The sequence below is a fragment of the Pteropus vampyrus genome, unplaced genomic scaffold, assembly GCF_000151845.1.
Source record: "Pteropus vampyrus isolate Shadow unplaced genomic scaffold, Pvam_2.0 Scaffold3, whole genome shotgun sequence".
Taxonomy (NCBI): Eukaryota; Metazoa; Chordata; class Mammalia; order Chiroptera; family Pteropodidae; genus Pteropus; species Pteropus vampyrus.
Genome location: NW_011888784.1, coordinates 14,573,907 through 14,601,647, shown reverse-complemented (window position 1 = coordinate 14,601,647; position 27,741 = coordinate 14,573,907). Strand labels below are relative to the sequence as shown.

Here is a 27,741-nt window from a genome sequence, read left to right as displayed (position 1 = left end):
TTACTCGCATATTAGTTCAGCATATAGTTATAAAACTCCTATAAGACACTATGCTAAACTCTACAGAAGGTACATAAATGAATCAAAAACCCCAGCTAAAGAGAATATAACCTATGGGGGAGCAATCATTATAGTAAGAGATGGCAATTGGTTAGAGACATAAGAACTCTAGATGAAATGATGTGGTAGTTAAGAGTAGTAAATAGAGAAATTCAGAAAAGCTAGAGGCAAGAAAAGCCATTTATTGGGCCTTGAAAGACAAATCGGTGTTTGGTATTGCAGAGCTTGGAGTGGGAAGGACATGCCAAGGGAATGGACCTGTATGAGCGAAGGCACCAAAGCAAAAAAACGTGAGGCACATTTGGAGGAAAATAATGAGTTGCTATTTGAGGTTGAAGTACTGGGGAGTCGGGTAGGGAGAGCCTAGCAGGTGGTAAGTTTGGCAAGTTAGGTTTAATTCTACATTAAACAAATTGGACTTTTGGAGACAATGGGAATAATACAGGGAAGGTTATGCTTTAGGGAAGTTAATATGGTAACAGTATTTGAGATGAGCATGCCAAAGCTATGCAGTCATTCAGATAAGTGGCGCAGTGATTCAGGTGAGCAGGTCTTGAGGACACTGGTGTGGAAGTGGAGGACAGGGAAGCCCCTAGGAAATGTTACAAACTGGGAGAGGATGGGTTCAGAAATGACTTTGGTTGTTGAGGGCACAGTTTAAACTCAAATGTTATTAATAGAAACATGAAATAATTGCTATAAAATTGTTAAGTTTCCTCCCTGTTCTTAGTTCTAGAGCCAGTACAAAAGCCTCATGAAGGTCCTGGAGAAATGGGGAAACCAGTTGTCATTCCTAAAGAAGATCAAGAAAAGATGAAAGAAATGTTTAAAATCAATCAGTTCAATTTAATGGCAAGTGAGATGATTGCACTCAACAGATCTTTACCAGATGTTAGGTTAGAAGGGTAAGTATTTAGTGTTCCTGATAGTATTTAATTTGTATGAAAATTATGTTCTCAATTCCCAGTAAATTGTACTTTAATGTCAGCTGTTCTTGAAATGAATGTTACATCACTAATTTACTACTTAACTCATTTAAAAATAATTAAGTACTGATAAAGTAATACCTCAAGTTACTGTTGATCATTAGGACTATGTATTTCAGGTTTTGGAAAATAATTGTTTTTCTTAATAGTTTAAGATGGTAGGGGGTTTTATTTTATTTTATTATTTTTTTAAAAAAAATTAATTGTTTATTGGAGTAATATTGGTTAATACAACTATATAATTTTCAGGTGTACATTATCATTTGACATATGTATATTGTGTGTTTACCAAAGTCCAGTTTCCTTCAGCTATATTTGATCCCCTTTACGCACTTCACCCTCCTCCTAAACCCTATAATTGACTCCTTCTACTACCCTTCTACCTCCTCCCTCCTCCCCCATCGTACTAGTAACCACTAGTCTATAGTCCATGTCCATGAGTCTCTGTTTGTTTGTCCTGCTCATTTGTTTCTTTTAGGTTTATATCCCACATACAAGTGATATCATGTGATTTTCAACTTTTTATGTCTGGCTTATTTGGCTTAGCATGATTATCTCAAAGTCCATCCATGGTGTCGCAAATGGCAGTAGTATTTCATCTCTTCTCATGGCTGAGTAATATTCCATTGTATATATGTACCACAGCTCCTTTATCTAATCATCTATCATAGGACACTTAAGATGCTTCCATGTCCTGGCCACTGTGAATAATGCTACTATGAACATTGGTGTGCAAATATCTTTTTGGATATGGGTTTTCAAGTCTTTGGGGGTAAATACCGAGTAGAGGGATTGCTGGGTCATATGGTAGATCAATTCTTAGTTTTTTGAGGAACCTCCATACTGTTTTCCATAGTGGCTGTACCAATTTGCAGTCCCACCAGCAGTGTATGAGGGTTCCTTTTTCTCCGTATCCTCTCCAACATTTGTTATTACTTGTCCTGTTGATTGTAGCTATTCTGACAGGTGTGAGATGGTATTTCATTGTGGTTTTGATTTGCATTTCCTTAATAGCTAGCGATGTTGAGCATCTTTTCATATGTTTGTTAGCAATTTGTATGTCATCTAGGGAGAAGTGTCTGTACAGGTACTCTGCCCATTTTTTGATTGGATCGTTTGTCTTTTTGTTGTTATTGAGTCATATGAGTTCTTTGTATATTTTGGATATTAGGCCCTATCAGAGGCATTGCTTGCAAATATATTTTCCCATTTGGATGGTTCTCTCTTTTACCTTGTTGATGATTTCTTTTGCTGAGCAGAAGCTTTTTAGTATGATGTAGTCCCATTCATTTATTTTTGCTTTTACTTTTCTTGCCATTGAGGTCAAATTCATAAAATCCTCTTTAAGTGCAAGGTCCTTCAATTTAGTTCCTATGTTTTCTTCTATGCATTTTATTGTTTCAGGTCTTATATTTAAGTCCTTAATCCATTTTGAGTTAATTTTGGTATGTGGTGATAGACAACAGTCTAGTTTCATTCTTTTGCAGGTGGCTTTCTAGTTTTCTCAGCACCATTTATTGAAAAGGCTTTCCTTTATCCACTGTATGTTTTTGGCTTCTTTGTCAAAAATTATTTGCCCATATAAATATGGGTTTACTTCTGGACTCTCGAATCTATTCCACTGGTCTGTGTGTCTGCTTTGCTGCCAATTCCTTGCTGTTTTGATTACTGTCACTTTGTAGTATAATTTGAAGTCAAGCAGAGTGATGCCTCAAGCCTTGTTCTTTTTTCTCAGGATGTCTTTTGGCAATTCGGGGTCTTTTGTGCTTCCATACAAATCTGATGATTTTTTGTTCCATTTCTTTAAAAAATGCCGATGGGATATTGATGGGGATTCATTAAATCCGTATAATGCTTTAGGTAATAAGGTCATTTTAACTATGTTGATTCTTCCAGTCCAAGAACATGGAATATCTTTCCATTTCTTTGTATCTTCTTCAATTTCTTTTGACAGGGTCTTATAGTTTTCATTATATAGGTCCTTCACTTGTTTTGTTAAATTTATTCCTAGGTATTTTATTTTATTTTTGTTGCAATTGCAAAAGGAATTATTTTTTCCACTTTTTCTGACACTTCATTATTAGAGTATAGGAACGCTATGAATTTTTGAACGTTGGTTTTGTATCCAGAGACTTTACTGTATTTGCTTATTGTTTGTAGTAGTGTTCTTGTGGAGTCTTTAGAGTTTTCTATATAGAGAATCATGTCATCTGCAAATAGTGACAGTTTGACTTCTTCGTTTTCTATTTGGATGCCTTTTATATCTTTTTTTTGTCCGATTGCGCTCGCTAGGACCTCCAGTGTTATATTGAATAACAGTGGTGATGGTGGACAACCTTGCTTTGTTCCTGATCTTAGAGGGAAAGTTTTTAGTTTTTCACCATTAAGTATAATGTTGGCTGAAGGTTTGTCATATATAGCCTTTATTATGTTAAGGTACTTTCCTTCTCTACCGATTTTGTTAAGTGTTTTGATCATAAATGGATGCTGTATCTTGTCGAAGGCTTTTTCTGCATCTATTGATATGATCACATGATTCTTATTTTTTAAGTTGTGTGGTGTATCACATTAATTGATTTACGTATGTTGAACCATCCCTGTGCGCCTGGGATGAAGCCCACTTGTGGCGTATAATCTTTTTAATATATTGCTATATTTGTACGCTAGTATCTTATTTAGGATTTTTGCATCTGTGTTCATGAGAGGTATTGGTTTGTAGTTTTCTTTTTTTGTGTTATCTTTACCAGGTTTTGGTATCAGAGTAATGTTGGCCTCATAAAATGTATTGGGAAGTATTGCCTCCTCTTCGATTTTTTGAAAGAGTTTGAGGAGAATAGGTATTAAATCTTCTTTGAATGCTTCGCAGAATTCACTAGTGAAGCCATCTGGTCCTGGACTTTTACTTTATGGTAGGTTTTTGATTGTTTCAATTTCCATACTGCTGATTGGTCTATTTAGATTTTTCAGTTCTTCTTGATTCATTCTAGGAAGGTTGTATTTTTCTAAGTACTGGTCTTTTTCTTCTAGGTTATTAAATTTGGTGTTACATACTTATTCTTGTATGATCCTTTGTATTTCTGTGATGTCAGTCATAATTTCCCCTTTTTCATCTGGTAGGAGGTTTTAAACTCTATTATTACCAAAAGATTCATATGATCAGTTTTTAAAAAAGATTCTTTTAAGTGCTGTATAACTTAAAACAAATATACAGTTGTACATGTACAGATAGATTACTGAATTTTTATTGCTGATATGTATATTCCTCTCTAACCATCATCCAAATTAAGATATGTTTCCATCACCCCTGAAAGTTCTCTTAGGTTTCTTTCCAGTCAGTACTCCTACCTGAGAGGCAGCCTTTGTTCCGATCTCTCTAAATATAGTTGAGTTTTGCCCTTTTTTTGAAATTTTAAAAAATGAATCAATGTAATATATATTCTTTTGTGTCTTTGAAATCCATGTTGTGGATATACCAGAAGTTTATTCTTTTCCATTGCAGGGTAGAGTTTTGTTAATGTGAATATAACATAGTTTATTTACACATTGATAGGCATTTAGGTTGCTTCCACTTTTTGACTATTATGAATTAAGCTGTTGTGACATTCTTGTGCATATCTTTTGAAGGACTTAAGCTCTCATTTCTCTTTGGTATCTATTCGGGTAAAGGAATGGGTATACATTTATATAGCTTTTGTACATGCTGTCAAAGATTTTTCCAAGATGGTTGTACTAATTTACACTCCTGTGTACAATATAAGAGACTCAGTTGCTCCGTATGAGGAAGGTAATACAAAATATCTAGACTATAGGACAGCTGGCCCAGTTAAAAACAGAGGAACTGTACAAAAAACAGGTAGGTTAAGTGAATTTATCTGCAGCTGAGACCCCTAGCCACTTTGCTTCTATGGCTTTCATTAACGCTAGCAACCAGGCCTTCCCCTCCAGGCAAGAGATTGGACTAGCTCTAGAGAAAAAAACCTACAGACACCGACGTCAGAGATTCTCCAATTTGTGGCACAGCCTGATCACCCCAGTGCAAACTCATAGTAAGCTTGATGCATCTACATTTATTGTGACTATTGATATATTTGTACTTCTTTTAGGTTGAACTATACAAAATTGATATTTTAACTATTTTGACTTAGGAAAATTAGTTTCATAAAGTTCAATCTAATCTTGTTTTCTGTTTACCTTTTTAATTTTCCACTCATTTTCTGCTTTGCTGATTGATATCATTTCAGATGATAAACTTTTTAGTATTTGTGTTTTTCTCTCTCATGGTTTGGTCTATTCATTTAGTAGTAAGATCTGTAATTGTCAAGAAGATATGGATTTATCTTCATCTACATGCTTAGTGCACATAGTGTACTTTTGCACTGGGTATTCATATTATTCTTCAATTCTAAGACATTTCTAGCTCTAATCTCAGATAATTGCTATATCACCATTTCCTCCAGTCTATTCATCTGGAACTACTCATATGCATATACTATAGCTGCTCAATCTATGCCCGTATTTTTTCTCCCATTTTGAATTGTATCTAGGTGACTTTCTCATTAATATCTTGATAGTGGCAAAGTCCAGGTCTAGTTCTGCCATTTATTGACTGTCTGACTTTGGACAAGTTACTTTACCTTTCTGTACCTCAGTATCCTTATCTGAACAATAAGGAAAATATCAAAAATTGCTGTGACGCTTTGTAGTGCTTTGAATACTTCCTGGTACTTAGAATATAGAGAGGGCCTTTTCAGAAAGTGAGCTCTAGGTCCTAGTTTGATTCTCAGGAAAAGCCAACTCTAAGCATGCTTTTCCATCCCCACTCTTTTTTTATTAATCATTTTCTGGCTTCTGAAGTGTAATCACAATGAAATGTTAAATGAGAAATATCACATTAATACTTAACTATCCCCATACTAAGTTGGACAGAGATGGCCAGCAGATGCATTTCAAAACAATTTCCAGAGGTGGAAGGATAAGTAGTATGGGACAGCCCCTAGAGTGCAGCTTTTTCACTCCCTTTTCTGAATCCAGAAAAGCCTTGCTTATTCTTAGTCATGGACTCAACTGGTGGTATAAACTGGCAGTGTTCAGATCATCCTGTGCCTGCTAAGAACCTTTACAGCCTTGTAGGGTCTCCACGGGCATATTTCCTGGAGGAAATATGGAAAGGATATTCTTTCCTGGAGGAAAGAATAACATTGTTCCGGTGTCAAAAAGAGTTAAATAGAGTAACAGTCAAAGAATAACTTGCAGCGTGTGGTCTTAGGGAAGCAGGTTTAAGACAAATTCCAAATCACCTAATATGGCAATTCCATTCTATATAATTAGTTTTGGATGCTTAAAAAATAGTAATACTATTTAGTCAGTATTATGTACCAGGCACTATATACATTATTACATTTAAGCAGTTGAACAAAGTAGTAGTATGCTCAGTTTACTGTGGGGAAACTTGGATTTTAGGAAATTAAATGATTGGTGCCAGAGATAGTTAATAACTGACCCAAGTGAAATTTGTCAATGATAAAACATGTAATCTTGATCAGTGTGCTCTGCCATCACTTTTATGGTTAGTTCTTCATTGATCTTGTCTGAATGAGAGTACACAGGGGAGAAATTATGTAACATTGCTAAACACTGCCTGGCAAGTAGTCAGACATCTTAAGAAATACAGACTTGTCATTGGTAAATGGAAGTAATAGGCTAAATTTAGTGAATGACCAAGAATGCTTTAAAAATCATAGCTTAAAGGCATATAAAGAGCATTAGATTATAGTGCATATCTACCTTGATTTGGAATTAAGCTTCTTCATGTTCTAAGCCTGTTTCCTCATCTGTAAAATTGAGATAATAATACCTCTTGGTGTTTTTGTAAGGATAAAGTGGGATAATGCATATAAAACTCTTAATGCCATTTCAGGCTGTAAGAGGGTTAGGATAAGTAGAGAGGGACTTTAACAATTGAAAAATAATAAAAATTATAATTATCAAAAGACTTCTGTTGTTCTGTATTCTTGAATTGTTAGGTATTTGTATGGATTGATTCTTTGGTAAGCCCAGTCTTGGTGAGATGAACACTATTTTAAGCAAATTTAATAATGTCTGTTTCCTGAAACACCTCTGACTCAGGCAGGCACTCAAGCTAATTCTCAGACCATACAGTGAATTTCATGCATTAGAGTTTATTCAGTAATCCTTTCATTTATATATAACAATAGTCCTCATTATATAGGCCATCTTTTAGTATTGTACATAGGAACATAAATGAAACCTTGTGTTTTCACTCATTGTTTAAAAACTAGGGATTTTCAGTCAACTCCAACTCCACTACAGTATATAACTCACTCCCATTAATAGCATCATTCACTATGGTAGTGATGGTGCAGTTCGAAAAACTTGCCCAGTGTCATTTAAGTGTGTGCATATACATTTATTTCTCCTTTCACCAGTTAATGGACATTTGGGTTGTTTCCATTTTCGGGCCATAAATTTGCATACAAGTGTTTGTGTGGATAAATGTTTTCATTTTTCTTAGGTAGATTCCTAATTGCTGATTCATAGGGTAACTATGTAAGAATTTGCCAAACCTCTTTCCAGAGTGACTGCACTATTTACATTTCCATCAGCAATGCATGAGGGTTCTAGTTTCTGTACATCTTCACCAACACTTGTCTTCGATTGTCTTTTTTATTATAGCCATTCTGTTGGTTGTGAAGAGTAGTATCTCATTGCGATTTTAATTTGTAGTTCCCTAATGTCTTCATAAATGATATTGAAGATCTTTCATGTACTTATTATATTCTTATATCTTAAATGTTTTTTTAAATCTTTCGTCCATTTTTAATTGGATTATTTGCCTTCTTGTTAATGAGTTGTAATAGTTCTTTATATATTCTGGATACAAATCTTTTATCAGACCTATGATTTCCAAATATTTTCTCCTAGTTTGTTGGCTTTTTATTTCCTTAATGCTACCTTTTGAAGCACAAAAATTTTTAAATTTTGATGAAGTCAGATTTATCAGTTGTTTCTTTTATGAATTCAGCTTTTAGTGTCATATCAAACTTAATGGTACAAGACTAAAAGCTTTTCCCCTAAGATGGGAAACAAGGAAAGAATTCTGCTGTCCACTTCTATTCAACATTATACTTGAAGGTGGTCCAAAACCTGGAAGTACACACTGAAGAAAGAGAGCCCTAAGAGAAGCACTCTCTTTCTGGTCTGAGGAACAAGAAAGGGGTGGGTCTCTTGATGGTTAGAAAGTGGAGAAAACCCTCTATTTTTTTCTTCTCCACCACCCCTTCCCCCCCCCCATCGCTATTAAAACTCTGAGGGAGGAGGCTTCTCTCTGACCAGAGGATCTCTGGTCTCCAGAGCATGTAGAAGCCCCATTGTTTTTCTTTTTCTGACTTCTCTGCTTGGCCAAGAACACAGACACAATCACAGGAAGCACGTAGCAGAGAAAGGAAACTATAAAGCCTCAGCTTTCTAGCTGTGTTGGAACACTCAACATAAATGATGTCAGTTCTCCCACAACAGATGTATAGATTTAATGCAATTCCATTCAGAATCCCAGCAAGGGGTTTGAAATTTAAATGGAAAGATAAAGGAAATAGGATAGCTATAATAATTTTGAAAAAGAATACAGTTGGAGGAAATACATTACCGAATTTAAAGACTTACTCTGCAAGACAGTGTGGTATTGGCAAAGAGACATATATAAATTGGTGGAACAGAATAGAAAGTTCAGAAATAGATCCACACAAATATGGCTATTTGGTTTTTGCCAAAGGTACAGAAGCCATTCAGTAAAGATTATCTTTTTCAACAAATGGTGTTGAAACGATTAGACATCCATATGCAAAAACATTAAACCTAAATCTCATGCGTTATATGAAAATTAACTCAAACTGGATCATAGATCTAAATCTAAAACCTAAAAATTTATAACTCTTAGGGAAGATATTCAGGACCTGGCTACATTATGCAGAGAGTATTTAGACATGACACCAAAAGCATGATTTAATTTTTTTAGATGATAAATTGAACATCAAATTTTAAAACTTTCATTCTCCTAAAAACACTGTTAAGAGAAAGAAATGAAAAGCTACAGACTGGGAGAAAATATTTGCAAACCATACTTTCAATAAAGGACTTATATCTAGAATATATAAAGAACTCTCAAAACAAACAACCCAATTAAAAAAAAGTGAATGCAATAAAATGTTAAAAAACTTGACACTTCATCTGAGATGCTAAATGGATGGCAGATGAGCACATGAAAAGACATTAGCCATTGGGGAAATGCCGATTAAAATGCCAATTAAAACCATGAGACACTACTTTATGCCTATTTAAATGGCTAAAATAAAAATTACTGACAGTATCATGTGCTGACAAAGATGCAGGACAGCTGGAACTCTCGTACAATCCCGGTGGGCACACAGGAAGCCTCTGGGGTGTGGTAAAAGTCTGTTTCTTCATCTGAGTGCTGACTCCTTGATGCATTCACTTTGTGGAAAATCATACATCTATATACTTAGGACTTGTCAGCTTGTCTGTGTGTATATTATATTTCAACAGAAAGACTCTTCCCTCTTTCCCTAATGACAAACTGGTATGTAACTTTTTTTTAAAAAAAAAGTAGTAAAACCTCACACTGGTTGATTTTCATTCCTGAGGATGAAAGACTCAGTTGTGACTGAGGGTGGAAGAAAGCTGCTTCATAACACTGCCTGTGGCCTTCCTGCTCATCCTCAGCTCTGTTTCTCCCACCCTCAGAGGGACCTCCTACTCTCACCTCCACAAAGATAGGTAGTCCCTCCATGGGAAAAGCTTAGCTAGACTGCTGGAAGGTTCTTTGTGGCTTTCCCAAGTGTGTATGTGTTTATCTGTTCTGAGATCGGTTATGATAATTTTTCCGTATGTTCTCTATTTTCTATTTTGCTTTAAGAAAATATTTGTGAATTTGTTGTGTTCTCTAAATGATTAAATTTAACTTTGATTTAGGAAATTTTCTTTTTTATTAGAATCCCAATATTTGCTTTGCTTTTTGGTTCTTCCATCCTATTGTGAATGATTTCCATTTTAGTCTTCCTTATTTCTAGTGTTCTTATAGTCTTACTTCCTTATCATACAATTTCAGAATTTAATTCTTTAATGTATCATCCAAGAAATAAATCTGGCTTATCATTTCTCTTCTGCAGAAACTGCCATCTCAGATTTTTCTGTTTTCTTCCTGTCCACATCCTGGCTAACATTCACATGGCTAACAATACTGTTTACACACTGTGTATTTTGCCTAATCATCTTCTGTGTCTCACTTAATTTTGTTCTTTTAGCTGTTTCGGTAAGCTGGCAGCTGTGTAATCACCTTGACTATTTCCTGCTTCCCAATTCTGTAATAATAAAAGGGATTAATTTGGGAAAAGAGATACTATGTGATTTAATACGATTAAGTTAAATAATCATAGAAACTTTTTCTTAACCTCCTTTACTTGTACCCAGGCCATTCCTGACTTCAAAGTCATGTTCAAGTAGTCTGTGAGTCAGGCATTCAGGAGACATCTTCCCATAAAAACATGAGTGTCTTGGCTTGCTCACCTATGATGTATTTGAAGCATAGTAGTAATGGTTATAATATATATAATCTAGCCACCATTTATGATAGAACAGAGTTTTGATGGGAAACTGTTTTTAGAAGTACTTGGAATGCTAAAGACACATTATCCCATAGCCTATGCAATTAGTCTCTTGGGCCTCACCTCTGTAGCCCAGATTTAGAGGCAAGGAGGTATAGACAGGGTGGCAAGCTGTGCGGTAGCCTTCTAGTGGATCTTTGAGTGAATGTAGGAGGAGAGGAGAGTTAACTGTGACATGGAAATGAGGCCATGGGTCTTTTGGGTCAGTGGATAGATAGTGAGGTTACTGGTAATAGGATTTGGAGACCACACGTGAAAAGAATGTCTTGGGAATGGTAAGGAGAATGGGAGGGCTCAAAATGGGATTTAATGAAGAGAACAGTGGAAGCTATTTGTTTCCCCTTTTCTCCTTGGAGAAAGGAGGGACCAGTCCTCCCCGATAGTGAACTCTCCTTCCCATTACTCCTTTATTCAATCCCTTGACCTTGTCACCTTTTTTTTCCTCCATTTTCCTTTTCTTCCAACTTCCAACCAGCAGACTTAGGGAAGCGCTTTCAGTAAGTAGAATTGTTGTGGCAGCTTCTGAAGAGGGGATTTAATATTTTTTCTCTTCCCTTCTTCACTTCTATTGACAGGTAATAATAGATGAGAGTGGAGAGACCGCAAGGTTTGTGAAGCTTGCTAGAGAGCAGAAAAAAAAATGTGAAAAGAGAAGGCTGGAGCAACATTTACAATATGGGGATACCTAAGAATGAATTATAAATGCACTCCTTAGGAGTGCTTATATTCAAGAACATCCCTTGATATCTATCTGGTTACTTAATGCTGTTATTGTTCTCTTATAGTTTCTAGTAGTTCCGTCTGGCTAACCAGATTGAAAGAAGAGACCATATGCCTAACAAAGTGGTAGAAACATAGCTAATACATTGATTTTGTGTCCATATTATTTTTGGGTCTGCTTGGTCTTTCAGATGATTGCATTTCTAGACATTGTCTTTACCAAACAAGATGCATATTGATATTTCATTGTGGAGGAGGCAGCATCAAGAGCTTGGTCAGTAGAGCACAGACTGTGGAGTCCTTAGTCAAGCACTGCCATTCTCTGGCTGTGTCTTCAGCTTCCATCTGTGAAATGTGGCTCCAAGTACCTCACAGAATTATTAGGAAGCCTAAGTGCCTAGTACACATGAGATACCCAATAAATACTGGTTCTTCTCCTTTGTGAAAGTTATATTTTTGTTTAGCTTATTAAATTGTGTAGATTCTAGTGGTTCTGATTTTTTTGTCCAGTTGGATTCTTGAGGGAAATTGTTTGGAATTGATGATATAGCCTTAGTTCATTCTCTGTTAAAATGAATTGACAGAAAACATCGAGAAGAGGTGCCCAATTTTAAAAATACAACTAACATCTTTAAAATAATTTTAATTTAAACATATAACTTTCAATAGGTACTATTTATTAAACATGCAGCATTAACAAAAACTTAAATGAATAAAAAGTAACCAAGAGTCCCACCATTAGAGCAAACTGTTTTTATTGTTCTATTACCCTTCTAGGCTGGATTCATTCATTACGCTATCTTACCAGTCACTTTTTATAAAGACATTTGCTTTGTCTCTAGGTGTAAAACAAAGGTGTATCCAGATAATCTTCCTACAACAAGTGTGGTGATTGTTTTCCACAATGAGGCTTGGAGCACACTTCTGCGAACTGTCCATAGTGTCATTAATCGCTCACCAAGACACTTGCTAGAAGAAATTGTTCTAGTAGATGATGCCAGTGAAAGAGGTAAATTTCAAATTTTAATGCAAATAATATACACACCTTTTGTCATTAATATTAAAAAAAACTAGTTGCTATCATTTTTAACACAGCAATTTTTTACAAACTTAATTTTAAAAATATTTGTGGCATTTGAATTCATTCACATGAAAAAAATTACACACCATGAAATTTTAAATATTTTAATTAGCATTTAATTTGTGTCACATCTTAATCTTTTAAAGAAATATTACATAATATAAACGTTTATGGAGAACAGTGGAATAAAAACATAATTTTATTAGGATTTTCTCTGTAAGAAGCTATATCCCTGAGTCAAAGGAGAGAAATTGGATCTTACATAGAGCCATGAATGGAGAAACTTAGTTCCTTGTACAGTGGGAAGTATCTTTGGCAGCAGAATGAAGCCTCAGCTGGGCAAGCCTTACTTCTCCAGATTCTTTTTAGGTTTTCCCATTTTACTCCATTTCTGCTAGGTGCATAAAAGGATAAAGAAGGAACTTATGAAAAAGTGGTGTATGACTCTGATCTCATAATAAATCTCTATAGTGATTCTTGCCCCATAAGAATCTCAGCATTTTTCACAAGCTTAGAATCTCTCGACCTGTTTTATTAAGTACTCTTTTGGAGAGGTATATTAATTAAAAGTACGTTGGCCCAATATTATTTATTCTGAATCCTTGGAGATTTCACACCACTAAGTAATATACAAAATGCTCTACGTAGTCCAACAATTAAACCTGTTAAACTCAGAGATACACAGCATTTCCCAGGTTTTTTTCCCCACAGCTCATCTATTTAGGATTGTTGGTGTCATGTGTTCCCCCAATATTCCTGTGTTCATGTGAGAAAAATTTAGAGGGAATTACAGATCAGCCTTAAACTTTATGACCCATCATTTCAGCCTCTTTGCTAATATCTTCAACTTTCTTGCCTAATGTCTCATTGCATCTGGTAAGACAGTTTAGTCAAGTATTACGACTTCACATTCTTGTGCCCACACTAAATATGTACATTTAACCATGATTAAATTTAATGTCTTCATATCTTAATTATTAGGAGTAATTTGCATATTAACAACCATTTAAATCTTATTTACTTTGCCAGATTGTAGAGGTACAAATAAGTTATAGTCCTTCCTTCTCAAGTACCTTATAGCTTACCTCCTTAATCTAATTAAGGAAATAGTTTATAATCACACAAAATATTTAAATAATAGTATAATACACAATGCCTTTAATGTCAAAATTAATGAGAGTTATAAATTAAGAATACCACACTTAAATAATTACTGTTGAACAAAGAAGTATAAACCTCATGTAGATAATTATTTGGTAGGAGTTAATTAATTCTTTAAGAAAATTAACTGAAGTTAATTTAAGCAGAGATCTGTACAAACATCCATACTGTAAGTGACTTGTGTTTGGTTTACTCATTTGTTGATATTTGCTAAATTAAATATTCCTCAAGGAGAGAGATTTTTCTTCAGATAAAATGAACTATTTTTCCACTTCCTCTTTTGGTTTCTCTATTATTCTGCTGAGTGTCTGAGATGGCTATGTGAAATATTTTTTTGTAGTATGTGGCCTAATCTGAAAGACACATGTATCCACAACTCTAAAGTGACAGAGAAAGTCATGTATATAAGTTATCTTTTTCCTTCCTCATGAGGGCCCTTCTTAATCACACCAAACTGTATAAATCTGAAGAGGAAACATGTGGCAGACATCTACTTTACTCTTCCACCTGGGGCTCTTGGCTAAGCAGGGTCCCTGAGTGTTACCCCAGAGCCCTCACCAGGGGTCTGCTTCTCCTTTATCTTCCTGCCTTGAAAGCCTCAGGAGCCTAGGTCACAATTTCTGATATTTGGGAACCACTAGGCATTTTGTTTTTGTGGTTATAATTGTAGTCTTGCTATCCAGATTGAGAATTACCTAATACAGTTTTCTTTGGCTCTCTTGTTTAGGTGGGAACGCATCTAAGGCACCATGATTTATTTATCACCTGAACTGATGAAATAAACTAACTGGTCTCCCCACATACTTTCACACCATCCTATGCTTTATGCAAAGTGAACTTTTAAATATGTAAATCAGACCATGTCACTTCTCTGATTAAAACCTTTCTGTAAGGCCTGCATGACCTGGCTTCTGCCTGTATCTCCAGTCACATCTTCAGCTGTTCCCTGCCCACCCCATCCCCACAGTTCAGCTCAAATGTTTACTCAGAATCAAGTTATATTCAGAGAGGCCTTCCTTGACCTCCTAAGACCAGATCATGTCCCTCTGACATCTCAGAACACTCTTCTCACCAAAAGATTTTACTGTTTGCCCGTTTAATGAGTGTCTCTTTCCCCCACCCTCTAGCCAAACCCCTGTTAGACTTTATATTCAATCAGGGCTATTTGCTCACAGTTATCTCCTCAGTGTTCACAGCGCCTATTAGTAAACAGTTCAGAATTTATTGAATGAATGAATGAATGAATGAAAGAATAATCTACCAGTTAACCTTTGCTTTTACTTCTTGTCTGTACAAGCTTCCTAATTAGATTATGTAGCATGCATAGTCTGCTCATGGCCTCAGGATACTTGATTTCACAGTTAACCTGCTGAGTTATCAGTAGCTCTATTAAAAAACTATGAAGTAGGTGCTATAATTATCCCTATTTTATTGATGAGGAAAATGAGGCTTAGCATAAACCAAGGGCTTGACCCCTTAACTGGTATGCACATCACGTCTGTCCTAAGTTTGTGGTTACAGGGTCTCCAGTGAAGACAAGAGTCTGGATGAATCCCTAATTCATGTCAGAAGTAACATAATCATCATCTCAGAAGGTTATCTTAAGACTTAGAACTGATAGAATGTTCCTAATCTGAGTTGACTTATTTTTATTATACACAAAAGGAAATGGAGGTTCTTATTTAGTACGGATTAGGAGTCAGGTTTATTAGACTTTAAATTCATTGCTCTTTCTACTACTCTTTAGAGTTCCGGCTGAGACTTCTTAGATGTTGCTGTGAGGAGTGAAATTTTCCTTGACACACACCCTCTCTGACAACCTCACACTCCCTGATGGAGAGATGCCTAGAAATCCATTTATTAATAGCTATAAAGATATTCTAATAAATAAGGTTCTCTTAATTTTAGATCACATAGTAGCTTCCAATCATAATCACCACCATCACCGCTTGATTCATTTTTGTAAAATGAGGCATCAACAAATAGTTACTAATACCCTACCTAGCCCTGAGACCATAATTCTGTATTAACTATTAGGAAGACACCTATTTCTTAGCCTTATTGCATGAAAGAAAGCCACAGATGTCATACTAAGATGTCAAGAAAATTTGTGGAATAGTAATGTTTTTGAGCTATCAGACCAAAGAGTCATGCATTTTTCACTTTCTTTATAGACAGGACAGAGTATTATAACTTTCAAAGATGTGAGATTGAGGAATTAGATTGCTTTGATTTTTAAGCACTTTAAGCTGTCTTAATATTTTGAGAAAGACTTACTGAGAGATACATTGTTTGCGACACACCCAACCTTGGCTGGTCTAAGGTACTAGAATATATCTCACACCCTACCACATGACATTCTCTCAAACTCTGGACATAAAATAATATACATGTGTGTCAGATCAGGTGAATCCACAGTCCTAAATTGTTCTCTGTAGTTCCCTTCTAGAATTTTATATGGATGACAAGATGAGCTTTCAAGTCACGCAAACCTGAGTTTGAATCTTGGATTCAACCCCTTAACTAGCTGTGTCACCTTGATCAGTTCATTTAATATTCTGAGCCTTAGATATTCATGTCTAAAATATGTGTAATAACTTTCTTGTGTAACTTTGAGATTAAATGAGATTAAACTTGTAAAGGGCCTGCCATTGTGCTAAACAGACTCAAAGTGGTAGCTACTACTGCAGAATGTTGCTTTTCTTTCTAATTGGCATTACCTTTTTACTCAGAATCAAATTATATCTTTCTGACCTTAAGATTTGGTTCATAAAAATCACAGTGGTGATCAGGTAGGAGTTCTATTCCAGGTATTTTTTAGATACTCATTTTAGCCCAAATATATTAGGAAATATATTAGCAGTGGTAGAAGTGATGGTTATTCCGTTATAGTGGGACACAAAGGCCTTTCTCTTTCACAATTTTCATATCCCTGATTATTTCAGTATTGAGTCATTCTAGTCTTACCAGTTAAACAGACAAGAACCATTTCACTTCTGTTTGTCTTTCCCTCTCCACTATATAGGAAGTCCTTTGGATCCCCACTTAGTACTTAAAGAGCTCAACCCCTTAATACATAAATCTGGCTTTCCATGTGACTCTCCCATTATTAAAGCCTTATGGGACAAAGCTAGTCATAGTCACGGTATTTTCCATCTCAAGTTTTCCCTTCCCTAGAGAGATCATCCTAGGGGGACTAGTTGTAAAGACATTTGGTCATACCACCCATCAATAGCTTCTCTGGCATAAATACCATGAAATAATCTAATTTGAAAAATTCTTTCTTTTTGTTTTGAGAAAGCTGAGCCTTTTCTGCTTTTTAAAGTGAATTATATACTTAAAAGGCAAGACATCCTCGACTTATGGGCATAACCTGTATCTGCATGGCTTCAGGATAATTATTGATTTCATACAACTACTTCCTTTCCCTTTCCCCTTTTCCTCTTCAATTGCCCTTTCCTATGAAAACCATTTTTACTTAGGCCTACTTGTCTGTTAAGGATCTCTATTTGGTCTTCTGAGCTTTACCTCACTTCCTACCTCCTGATTAAAGAACTACATAGTCAAAGACTGTAATAATCAATAAGACAATCAGTTCTACCTTTGAAGAAATCCCACAATTTTCTGAACTCTAACAGCTATTGCATATTGTTCCTTTTCTCTGTTGCAGTCTGGATTGAACGCTCTTGAACAACATTGTTTCTGTCTCTGATCTTTACACATGATTAGAAAAAGAATTGAGCCTGACAAAAAAGAGTTGCTTAGAGAAATGTAGTAACTTGCCTATCTTTGATTTAGCCTGAACCCAAAGGCTCCTCCTGATAAGGTAGAGGCAGCCCTTGTACTTTCTCTAAGGAAATGAAAAGGCTTCCTGTAGTGAAATGGGTTTGTGAGGGAGCCCCATGGAAAGTGTTCAGTAAATGTGTTGAATGACTATTGCACATCAAAATTTCTTTACATCTGAATAATGCCAGGTCACAGTTTTTTTGTTATTTTTGTTCTGTTAATTTTTCAGACTTTTTGAAAAGACCTCTAGAGAGTTATGTGAAAAAATTGAAAGTACCAGTTCATGTAATTCGAATGGAACAACGTTCTGGATTGATCAGAGCTAGGTTAAAAGGAGCCGCTGTATCTAAAGGCCAAGTGATCACCTTCTTAGACGCTCACTGTGAGTGTACAGTGGGATGGCTGGAGCCTCTCTTAGCCAGGATCAAACATGACAGGTAATGTTCTGGAGTCTGTAAGTTTGTTTTCAGTGCATGTGTCCTAAACTCTATGTTAAATTGCAAAATTCTGTGTTTTTAAATAAATACAAATATAATTTCCTCTGAAGTTCCTTTAACATACCCACGAAAAGCACTCTTAAATATGAAGAAGACCTTCTTCTAAAGTCTGGAAAGAATGTTTGCAAACTGTCTTGTTAATGAAGATAGATTAGGAGATATGTTGTTAAGATGTATACGAGATATATATATATATACACACACGCTATGCTCATTAAACAAGGAGAACAGATGGACAATGAACTCAGGGAAGGTAGGATAAAACCCTTTACTTGTCTCTACCTTCTAAAATTAACACTAGGGCAGGCAGGTCATCTCATCTCCGTCTACATCCTTAGTGGAACTGTAGCACAGCAAGAAGTGGAAGGGGGTGGGGAGATACATGTAACATCCTGAAATGCTTAACTGTATATTGAAAAGCACTATAATTTTAGATAATACAGGAAGAGCTTTGGGAGCCAGAGGTGCCCATGGTTGTAGACTTTCATGATGCACATTTTGAATGACATCTGTAATTGAAAAATAAATTTGCTTTTATGATTTTAGGAAAACAGTGGTATGTCCTATCATTGATGTGATCAGTGATGATACTTTTGAGTACATGGCAGGTTCTGATATGACCTATGGTGGATTCAACTGGAAGCTCAATTTTCGCTGGTATCCTGTTCCCCAAAGAGAAATGGACAGAAGGAAAGGTGATCGGACTCTTCCTGTTAGGTAATTAATTTGTCAAACATTTCCCCTAGAGTTATCAGCAGGAGATTGTGAAGCTTTGGGAATCATGTTATAAAGATTATAAGTATATTTTGAGAGACATGAAGTATTTGTGTATCACATATGTAATTAAGAGCCATCTTTCACAAATATATTATTTTTCATCATCAATTAATAAAATTAGAATTTTTCATTTATATAAACCTAGTGTACGTGAGAAATGATGGTGACATGCATGTTCCTTCATTCCTATATGAACATTTTGTAAATCTAACAGATTTGTGCTTTAATTCAGTTGTTAAGGATAATAACATTTAACTTGAATCAACCTGTCAATTAATTGTGTTAGTATGTGAAAATATTACCTAAAACTGGGTCCCTGCCCCAGAATGTAAGATTTTAAATTCAGACTTGTACCGTCTGGATGATAGTTACTGATACGTAAGGTTTTAAAAAGTTTGTTTTAAATATATTAAAAAAAAAAAAAAACTAGAATTGACAAAAATATAAAAAAAGGGATTTCTATTAGTTAGTGTTTTTCTTTTTCCGTTTAGTCACATATAGATTTTTCTTCAGAAGGGGATAAAAATCTTGCTATTCAGAACCTTCAAATTGAGACCTTGGACTTTCTGAGCCATCCTAAGATTTATTCCATTTGCATCAGCCTGCTGCTTCTGTAGTAATTTCAGAGTTCCATTAGTACCAGGTCTTTTGGTTTTTTCCCATCCCGGATCTCCCTTCACTTAAATTCAAGCCCAGTTCTGGCAAAGTCAAAGACAAGTTTCACTAATCCTAATCTCTTTACCCCTAGCAAACACGAGTTTTTTCCTAGTAAAGGGACTTTTCCCACTCTTTTGCTGACAGTTCAAATCACCGTCTAAAACAGGGGTTCCTAAACATTTTGTAAATGATGGACTTTGAAAAATCTGATAAAAGCTATGAGTCTTCTCCAAGGGGGGGAAGGTGCAGTGCAGATCATATAATTCTAGGAAATTTATAGATATCCCAAAACCCAGGTCAAGAAAACTCTGTACTAAATGATAACTCCAGGTATTGGCCTATTTCCTTTGACTCCTAAGATATGAGATTTTCTTTCTTTTACTCTTCTAAAATCAAATAAGTCCTAACTTTTTTTGTGGAAACAAAACTATGTCTACTAGAAAAGCAAATGTGCCACCCTAGCTAGGGCACAGAATAAGTATATTAGGGTTACAGAGGTGGCCAGTTCATCCTAAAATATGATCTCTATAGTGTCTTCTTCCTTGGAACTTAGTTATTTTCTCCTACTCAGAGTCTGTTTTTTCTCCATACTCATCCTTCAAGGAAATCAAATGTTTGACTGGTATGCATTTATTTAAACCCCCTTCATTATTATTTCTCTGCTTAAGTCCACCTATTCCCACCTGCTCTGCATACCTGGGCCATGTTTAAACAAACTGGGCTTCTCTTTTGCAGAGGATATACCATACTTGGTCAGGATGATGATCTTCCTAGAAAGAGCATATTTTTGTTCTATACTTGAATTTATTTTGTATTTAAAGGTTCCTATTAGGTATAAGGAAAGGTCCCCATTGTTTTCATACTGTTTAATCTTATATCTTTGCAGTATTTGCTACCCTTTATAACCTCGCCTGTTAGAGTTGCTAACTGAGTCTAGTTGGTTAATATAGTCAACTGCATTTATGGTTGTTAGGAACTATGGAGTGTAGGTACACACTCAGATGGAGAGGATTACAAGAAATGTCTTCAGTGTAAGGAGTTTCAGGGAAACTCAGTCAGGGCCCAAGGACCAGGAAAGGTACTAAAAATAAGAAGAGCCCTCGGGACTGGATAGAGAACAATGACCATGCAGAAGCTGTGACAACATGACTAGAGTGCAGGTTATATCTAAAGACCAAATAACATACCAAAAACCAAAGTCTCTAGGGGCCTGTGAAAGTTTTTGAGTATGAAAGTAAGCATTTATTCCATAGGTATAAACAGTTTTAAAACTACTTTTTAAAACAAAAACTGATTGCAGATTTTGAATTGTTATAATTAACAGTATAGTATTATGATTGACTTTCAGAACACCTACAATGGCAGGAGGTCTTTTTTCAATAGACAGAGATTACTTTCAGGAAATTGGAACATACGATGCTGGAATGGATATTTGGGGAGGAGAAAACCTAGAAATTTCCTTTAGGGTAAGTTCCCTTTGAAAAAAGTAGTCTTCTGTTTAACCTCAAATATAGATATGCTTTAACTATATTATCACTAAATTAAAAAAGTGAATTTGGTATGAATTTAATCAGACTTCAGAGCCTTTGGTGATACTGTTATGGGTTCATTATAAACTATTTTAAGCAAATAAGTCAGTTAATAGTCCACCTGTAAAACTTATACAAGATTTCCTATTTTTTTTAATTTCTGTTATTTTCAAGGAACTAATTCAAACTCTAAAAACAAACGAAAAATAACTTGTAATTAGTATATGCTACATTGGTGCTTAACCACCGAATATGTAATTTCACTTTCCGTAATAGGCTTTGTTCTTCTGGTGTGAAAATTTTTCTCATACAAAACCTGGTCACTTTACCAGTATTATAGTTTTCAATGAAAAGAAAAGGCAAAAAAAATCTGAAATTACTCTGATTTAACCCAGTGGACCTTGAGTCTTATGTATTTCACATTCACTAGAATCAACACATTATTTAAATGACATTGTGTATTTCTGAAAATAATCAGGTTTTAGACACATAGCTTAAAATGGAAACCACACTGAACTGCACTGTGGTCTAAACCAGCTAGCTCATTTTGTTTGTAGTGGTTCTCTTTGCCTTCTTATAAAAGGAGAGGTTTGGACTCTAGATCATCTTGGAGATCTTATCCAGCTTTGCCATTTTATGATCCTGAGAAAATGTTAAAATAGACACAAAATCATAACTTTTCAAAATATGTTTTAAATAGTTAGTAGATTTTTAACTTATGGAAAATGTATTTTGAAAGGAACAAAAGGATAATTGCCTTAAATTAAGGATGTCAAAACAATGATCTGTCTTTTTTTATCCCTTTTTTGTTTTTATGCTCACAGGGACAACAAATTGTGGTATTGCTGTCTAAATAACTCGTGAGAGATCCAGTTTAGATTCCTAGGTTCTGTTTAACATACAGGCTATGACACAGGTTTGCAGAAAAAGGAACAGATAGGACTCTGGCTGAATACTTCATGGTCAGAGTTTTTTTCACCATGAACCATGTTAATAAATACACTATATATTATATATGTACAATGCAGAAAACGTAAACATTTCATGAAACAGTATGTCCTTGTTAGCAAGTACTGGTTGTAGTTCATCAAATTTGAATTTATGATTCTTTTATGAGTCATGGACTGCAGTTAGAAAAATATTGCTTTAGACCTCATGTCTTTTCTGTATTTAGCCTTTAACCTGTCTTTTCTGAATTATAACCTTGAACAGTTTGCTCCTAAGGAAACACTGGCTTTGTGACCAGGTAACAGGAGCTCCACTGTATGCCTTGATTCTGTGAGATTCCAAGTATGAAACTCAATAGATGTGAACAGATTTTTAAACTATCAGTGTTTAAAACCAGTCTTCTTGGATATTGTTTTCAGATTTGGCAGTGTGGAGGAACTTTGGAGATTGTTACTTGCTCACATGTTGGACATGTGTTTCGGAAAGCTACACCCTACACATTTCCAGGAGGCACAGGGCAGATTATCAATAAAAACAATAGACGACTTGCAGAAGTGTGGATGGATGAATTCAAGAATTTCTTCTACATAATTTCTCCAGGTTAGCATTATTTGGCATCAGAAATATAAAACTAACTCACTTGTCCCTTATCCTAATGCATCGAGGATAGGTGAGAAGGATAGAAAGAAGCTTTGAGCAAAGGCAAAACACCTATCTCATAAGTCATTGTAAGGAATAAATGAAATCACGCACAGTATTAAAAGCACTTAGAATAATGCCTGGTATATTAATAATAATAAATTATCCAGGTCAGTATTGCAGAAATTATTGTTAGTCCAGGTGTTATCCATGTGTGTAGGGTTTTTGTTTTTGTTTTTGTAACTGCAACATTTTATGTTGATATGAAAGTGTTTAATATCTCAAGGTCAGTGCAGAGCCCCTGTACCGTGTCTCAGGGGACTTTTCTCCAGGAATTTTTCTTTGCCCTTCAGAATTTTGTGGGAATAGCTGTTCCGTTAGCTATAAATCTGCCTGACATTACCATTCCATTCTCATTTTTAAATTACCACAAAACTGTCAGGTGGCAAGGTATACAATTCAGTGAGTTATTGAGAGAAACCTAACTGGGAACAGTTAATTGTTCTGTTTAATATTTGGGCAAAATCTTGATTTTTTTTGTTTTTGCCATAACATTAAAATTTTCTGATCCCATATAACTTATATTTGTAATATTATTAGCATGTATATCGGTCTCATACATTTTTCTTTGAAAAATACGTTAATCTGTTTCCTTGTTTTTTACTTCGAGAGGTAGATTTATGATATAACACTTGTATAGTCACATATTGCCACAATGGTACCACTTTTCTCATTCATCTGGTTTATTAGATATAATATATAAAAAGAATCGTGTTTCCCAATAGAATAATTCAGTCACTCATTTCCTTTAACAGGTGTTACCAAGGTAGATTATGGAGATATAGCATCAAGACTTGGTCTGAGACACAAACTCCAATGCAAACCTTTCTCTTGGTACCTGGAGAATATTTATCCTGACTCTCAAATTCCACGTCACTATTTCTCTTTGGGAGAGGTAAAAAAAAAAAAAAAAAAAGTATTCTATGTGGTTATTATGTTCTCACTTATCGAAATCAATAGAGGTTAAACTTCCAACAAGGGGAATACCTTCATATTAAAATTACATGACCTCAAGTGTGGGGACGTTCTTGTTAGAACTTGACACAGTCTATCTCATAACTTGAAACCTTGTTAATTTTTTATCATGTTATGTTTTATTAAAATAAGAATGCTCTACTCCTAGCCTTTCGCAGTTAGACTCTTGTTACAATATATTGTCTTCTTTGATAGACTTCTTATTTTAACAAACTGACTCATTTAGTTAAAACCACATACTCTTAAAGCTAATGTGCTAGTGTTAATTAGCCTGAATCAAAGCTTGAGGAACTTCAAAGTAAAGAAAAATTATAAAGAACTGATGAGGAAACTTGCAAGACCATTTATAATTAATTATTTTTGACACTCATTCTTTTCCCTCTTTGGGAGTTCTAAATCTCAGTTTGCGCAGAGAGGTTAGAAAGAAAGTTGGTAAGCATGTTTGTTTCTGATGATAGACTTTAATTATTGCTCTTCAAATTCAGGAGCAAATTTTCTTGAAACAAAATAATGTGCTTATTAGTACTTACAATTAACTTACAGTTAATACAATTAGGTGTGTTTTGGAGTTTGGCCTTTGTATCTTTATGGGTCCCCATAATATAAGGTGTGGTGTGAGACAGACTTATAACTACCTAGGTAGTCACAAGAAACTATTTCTTGTGCCCCTCTTCCACAGTATACCTAAAATGTCTGTAGCCATGCATTCTCCCTCCCAGCCAAAACTGTACTCTGTGTATAGGAAATCCAAATAGTCCTCTTTGGCTCAGGAGTTTGATCAAGTCAGGGACTGTTAATTCCCTACGGCTGCCATAATAAAGTACCACAAACTATGGGTGGCTTAAACAACAGAAATTTATTGTCTCACGGTTTTGAAGACTAGAAATCTCAGAACAAGGCATGAGCAGGTTTCGTTCCTTCTGAGGTTTGTGAGGAAGAACTGTTCTCTGCTTCTCCCTAGCTTCTGGTGGTTTGCTGACAATCTTTGGTGTTCCTTAGTGTGTAGAAGCATCACCTTCATCATCATATAGCATTCTCCTGTGTGCTTGTCTGTCTTCAGATTTCCCTTTTGTAAGGACTCTAGTCATGTTGGATTAGGCTCCACCCAAATGACCTCATTTTAATTTGATCACCTCTGTAAAGACCCTGTCTCCAAATAACATCACATTCTAAGGTACCAGGGGTTATGATATCATAGGAATTTGGAGGGGGCGGATACAGTTTAACCTTTAACAAGGATTGAGCTAGTTGGGGCTGGGTTACAATTTTAGGAAGCCTCAGTTCACTTCTGGCTCACATGTTTCTTAGGTCTAGTCCTCCAAAGCTTTTTAATAATGGCATGCACGGTCTTTGTATCCTCAACCCTGAAAGTTTTGCCTGAGGTTTTGAAAGTAGTACTTTAGCATTCCACTTTATTCAGTGGGGACACTAGTTGTTAATTTTTGCAGGTCTTCTGTCTAACAGGAATTTGTCTCCTAAGCACCAGGAGATTGTGGAAGATTTCATTCTGCCTTTCTAGCCCCAGCTTCCTGCCCACCCAGAGCTCAGCAAATGTTTCATCAGGAAAATAGCCTTGCATTTGGGGCTTAATTTTTAATTTGTCACATGACCAAAACACCACTATGATCTTTCCCAGAGAAAAGGTGCTTTTTTTGGGCCACGCCCTGTTCTTAGCCTGCACTATCAGCAAATGTTCTCACAGAGGAAGACAACTGGTGATTGTCAGCTCTCACCTAGCAAGGGCTCTTCCCTCTCTGGAATTATAGTTCACTTCATCCTAATTGCTTTCATAGCTCTCCAGCAGCCTCCAAACCAGGACTTTTGTAATTTAACTGTTTTTCCCCCTAGCTGTTGGAGCAGAAGTTTTGGGTTACTGTGTCCTACTGAGAAGCAGTGTTTCTCCTTCTCTTCTCTACTACATTATAATACCCCAAACCAGTAGGCCATAAAAATTCTAGGTCTCATTTTTTAATAATCTAACTTTCCAAGGTCTCTCTTTTTTTTTTTTTTTTTTTATTAGATCAAGACAGTGATTTTCAGTTTCTGGTCACAATCCAGTAGTGGCTTATAAATCATTTTAGCTGCTTAAGACCATCAGTTTTTTAATAGTCTAGAATAGTACATTGCTTATAGTAAAGGAATTTTGTTTTTACTGGGTCAGTCTGCAATTCATTGTCTTTTAATTATGAGATTGACTTTTAGAACGCATATGAAGCCAGATGGGAAAACAACAACAACTTCTGTGAGAAATTGATAGGACAAGATTTCCTTTTGTAAGTCACAGCACCAAATGATACGAGTGGACAGGGCTACAACCAGGCCCCATCCCAGGACTGAATCTGACACTCAGGAAAAGTCACCCCCCCAGTCCTTAGAGGGTTGTCAACTCTTAATTCATTTTTTTCATCCAACAAGTATTTGAGTACTATGTGATAAGTACTGTTTTAAGTACTGGGGATATAGCAGTGGAAGAAATAAAGCCTCTGCTTTTGTGGATCTTACAGTCTCTGGAGGAAGACAGATTTTTAAAAAAATATACAATATGTCAGGTGGTGGTAAAGGCAGAGAGGATAGAGAATGACCGGTGGTGTGAGTCGTGGTGCTCTTGCATGTAAGGTAACTGAAAAAGTTCTGAACAAGGTGATTTTTGAGCATAGCACTGAAGGAAGTGAATGGGCAAGCCGTATGAATTTCTGGGGAAAGTATTCTAGGCACAGGGGAAAATGAAAAGGCCCTAAGACAACAGTGTACTTTAGCACATTCCAGAAACAGCAGAGAGGCCTGTGTCTGGAATGGAGTGACAAGGGGGAGGGTAGTACAAGATAAGGCCAAGACCTAGTGAAAATCAAATCACATAGAGCTTCAAGGCCATGGGAAGGACATTGGGTTTTATTCTGAGTAAGATAGGAATCCATAAAGAAATACAAGCAAACTTTCATTGGAAAAGCATTAGATTGTCTGCTATGTCAAGCAAAACTGTTTGGAAACAAGAGGAGAAACTAGTGTGTGGGTGAAAGGAAAAGAATAGTCAAGGATTATATAATAATTAAGATTTAGCCTGAGAAACTGGGGCAGTGAAGTTGGCATTACTGAAATGGGGAAGCCTGTACAGCAGGTACAGAGGCATTAAACAGTGCTGTCTGGGACATGTTAAATTTGATCCAGGTAAAGATACTGGGTAGGCAGCTGCATTAAAAAAATCTGCAGCTCGGATGAGAGGTTGGGGATGGAGGTCTAAAGTTAGGGATTGTTAGTATATAAGTGGTTTTTAAAACCACAAAACTTCATAAGATCACCTTGAGAAGAATGAATGTAGATGAAGAAGAGGGGAGGGATGAGGACCAAGCCACAGGGAACTCCGCAGTTTAGAAATTATGAAGATGAGAAATCAGCCAAAAAAGACAGTGACTATTGAAATAGAAGGAGAGACAAGAAAGTGATGTCACGGAGACTAAGTGATGGACTTCTTTCAAGAAAGAGGAAGTGATTAACTATTGATTGCTATAGAGAAGTAAGACAAGTACTGAGAATTGGTCATTGGATTGGCAAGGGAGTAGTAGTAAGTAGGGTCCATCTTACTGTGTCAAGAGGGTTCCAATGGAGATTGGTAGGGACAAAATCCCTGATAGCTTCAAGGGAGATAGGGAGAAAAGGAAGTGGAGATCACGTGTGTGGACAAGTCTTACAAGAATTTTGTTGTAAAGAAGAGCAGAGAAATGGGTGGTAGCTGGAGGGGAATATGGGGTTAAAGAAGTTTTTTTTCCTGGTTATTTTTGTTTCAGCGAAACTGTGTGCTCATGCAAATGACCCAAAAGATAAAATGCGAAGATGGTAAAAACAAACCACTGCTTGCGGGAGTCATGTGGTAGTCAGATGGGACAGGATACGCCCCAGGTTACAAGTAAAGATAGTGAGTGGGGACAAGGGGAGAAGGCAGTTCATCCATCGCAGTAGGATGGAAGGTAGAGGGAATGGGGACTTGTGCAGGTCAGTTGTAAATTTGGGAGTAGAAACTGGTATTTTGTGGGGGAAGTGTGAGGAAGTTCTCTGATGACTTGTTTTGTCAGATGAACACATTGGCAAGAGTAAAGACGAGGTATTGGTGATGGGGGTTTGGAGGAAAGAGGAAGAGATGTAAAGTAGAAACATAGGTTATGGGAGAGCAAA

General features: G+C 35.9%; 1 protein-coding gene across 1 annotated transcript in view; it reads left to right on the top strand.

The window, feature by feature from the left end:
* Nucleotides 1-27,741, top strand: part of GALNT1 (polypeptide N-acetylgalactosaminyltransferase 1) — a 49,395-nt gene that overhangs the window by 7,156 nt on the left and 14,498 nt on the right. The window contains exons 2-8 of the mRNA XM_023531585.1: nt 791-965; nt 12,307-12,473; nt 17,722-17,929; nt 18,536-18,706; nt 20,772-20,889; nt 22,320-22,500; nt 23,355-23,494. Coding sequence (XP_023387353.1) covers nt 791-965; nt 12,307-12,473; nt 17,722-17,929; nt 18,536-18,706; nt 20,772-20,889; nt 22,320-22,500; nt 23,355-23,494 — 1,160 coding nt within the window. The remainder of the gene's footprint in view (nt 1-790; nt 966-12,306; nt 12,474-17,721; nt 17,930-18,535; nt 18,707-20,771; nt 20,890-22,319; nt 22,501-23,354; nt 23,495-27,741) is intronic.